The 2,867-nt window shown below is 27.6% G+C and overlaps 1 protein-coding gene across 1 annotated transcript; it reads right to left on the reverse strand.

The window, feature by feature from the left end:
* Positions 1-335: 335 nt before the first annotated feature.
* On the reverse strand, positions 336-2,331 carry LOC21384009 (ABC transporter G family member 15; the record flags this gene model as incomplete). Its single annotated transcript, XM_010102526.2, has 2 exons — positions 336-617; positions 2,203-2,331. Coding segments are annotated over 2 exons (411 nt in total), but the record flags the coding sequence as incomplete, so codon positions are not given.
* Positions 2,332-2,867: the final 536 nt, after the last annotated feature.

The raw sequence follows: 2,867 nt of genomic DNA on the forward strand, positions 1-2,867 counted from the left end.
TTTTTCTTAATCTACCATTGAATTCTCCTCACATATATAAGGGACATGTAAAAATTCTATAGCTATCTATGTTTCTAAATGTTAAATATGGTTAAAATTACACTAAAATAAAAAATTTATATAAATCACATAATCTAATACAGATCTGAATTATCTGATCACGGTTTCAACAAAATCGATCTATTGATGACAAGTAAATATTATTCTTACCCCATACCATAATACATTTATGCAATAGATAAAAAGTGAAACTTTGTACGATTAGGGAAGATTTTCAAACGTTATGTTCATGCATGTTGATTAAAAATGAAGTTAAAATTTCCTTATTATATTACCTTGAGTTCCTCGATGATAGAAGGTAAGCCTCCGATGGATGCGCAAAGCATGAAGCCGTACACAAAGGCTTGGCATTTGGCTCTTGCAATGATGGCCACATAAGACGTGTCGATTTCGAAGTAGATGCTTCCTGTAGTGACTCCTACGCCGAGGTAGAATAGAATTCTTATCCAGTAATATGATACGTCTCTTTTCATGTTCACAAAAGAACGATCTGTTAATGTGTAAACTTGCTTCAACCAGCTCGCATTGCTCTTTTTTGATAGGCGAATCTCTTCTTCCTAAAAATTAAGAATATGTGTCAAAATCATATTTAAGCCAATGTCACTCTTAATATATAGTATGGACTATCATTAAAAGTTTGCAATCTATATAGGGCATAGAAAACCGTATCTTACAATAATATACTAATACAATAATATACTAATACAATATTTGGTGTGGTCATTGTATTAATGTAGAAATTAATATGAATGGTAAATTAATACATTTTATGAATACGGTTTCTTTTGGGTGCATTGTATTATATTATTTTACAGTGAATTTATGATCCATGTCGGAGTTAGACATGATTAGGGTTCAGGGTCATATACCGACATAGGGTCATGTCTGAGCTCATAATTGTTTACAAATTGAGGGGCACAATGCAAACTTAAATTTTTAAAAATTATATTTTGACCCCAAATTTTTTTTAAATTACATGACCCTACATTTTTTAAAAATTAAAATTTGACATTAAATTTTTTGAAATTTTGTATTTTAACAAATTTACATTTTAACAATAATAAATTTTAAAATTTACATTTTGACCTGTTATATAACAGGTCATGATTATCAAACACAATATAATACACTTTATACAACACAAGACAATATAAGTTGTCAAACATGGCCACATGAAAATACGGTAATCTTTTGGGTTGATCACAATTTTTAAATATTACTATTGAAAACTCCACCATATTTATATAATATTATTTAAAAAGCAATGTACCTTGTAATAACATGTTTTAATTGATTAGTTATTGGGTTTGATACAGGCAAATTGGATAGGGAATCCAAATCCGGCAACATGCATTCTATTAGTTGTGATGATTATCGGTTGTCATTATTCATGCTTACAATTTTTCTTTATGCTTTCAAAATGTAAACATGTGATGATTTTAATTTAATTATATATGAAGCCATCACTAGCGCCAAGTAATACTACAGTAAAACCTCTATAAAATATTAATATTGTTGGGATTAAGAAAACATATTATTTTAACAGGGTATTAATTTATTGAAAAATGAATATTTATTATTTTAAGAATATTTTTATGTTTTAATAACTTGGGCCATCTTGGTAGGTGTATTATTTCTTGACCAAAATTTATGTATGAGTTATAAATAAATAAAAAATAGTGGACGTAGTCAAATTCAAAATTTATATGTTAAATATATAATTTCAAAAGTTAGTAGGTATATAATAAATGTCATATACATGCAATTAGAAGCCTAAAAATTAATGTAAGTATATTATGCCTAGAATGTTAATAAGTACATACAAAGACATACATATTTTTCAAATTTAACGCCTATCAGAACAAAAAATCCTTAATATGATGAGTTTTATATGTAATTTATTATTATTATTACTACAAATATTTGTATTTGATTAATTCCTAATTTATATTTTCATTGGGCCTAAATAATTCAAAAAAATTATTACTTGATGCATTTAGTGAGATTATTAACTTAGTACATTTGTTCAAGTCAGAATCAGAAGATTTTATTATTTAAGTAAGATTATTAATTTATCAAACATTCATTTATCGAGATTTTACTATAACACTTAACAAATAGAACTACTGATCTCAACGGTACCGTGAATTTAATTTGCTCGATCTTGTTTCTTGCAAGTGTTGCGTACACAGAACTCTTGTACTTCTGGATGAGAATCGCTCTTATGTCTTTCATGGTCAAATTCACTGGAGAGTGTGACGTTGTAGTTCCCTACAGTTTGCAAAAATGTATATCATTAAATGAAACAAAATTAAATGGGTTATCATTAGTGGTGCTTCTTGAATTAAGAGGTCATTCTCAGTTTATCTCTTAAATTTTAAAAACTCTTAGTTTGCATTCTGAATTTTGAATTGTTACAAGTTCCTGAATTTATGTTCAAAACAAATAAAAAAAAACAGTCAGTCATGTGATTTTTCTGTTTGAATATCTATTAATTGTAAATCAATAAAAATCACGTGACTACACTTAATCATTTTTTTTACTGGTCTTATTTTAACAAAAATTCTTACATGAAAAGGGCTTAAAGGAGATAAAACAAAACAGAGAGCAAAGTGGGAGTTTTCAGTTTAGAAGGCAAAGTGCAAATGAGCTCAAATTGAGAGGGTACCAATGAGATTAACTCTAATTAAATTGACTATTTAGTTCTAACTTCATATAAGAAAAGAATTAAAAGCTAAAAAGAAAAGATAATAACAGAGTGCAAATTACAGCCGATTGCTGTGTATATGTAGAACTTCTAGATCGGA

This window comes from Morus notabilis, unplaced genomic scaffold (genome assembly GCF_000414095.1).
Source record: "Morus notabilis unplaced genomic scaffold, ASM41409v2 Scaffold10717, whole genome shotgun sequence".
NCBI lineage: Eukaryota > Viridiplantae > Streptophyta > Magnoliopsida > Rosales > Moraceae > Morus > Morus notabilis.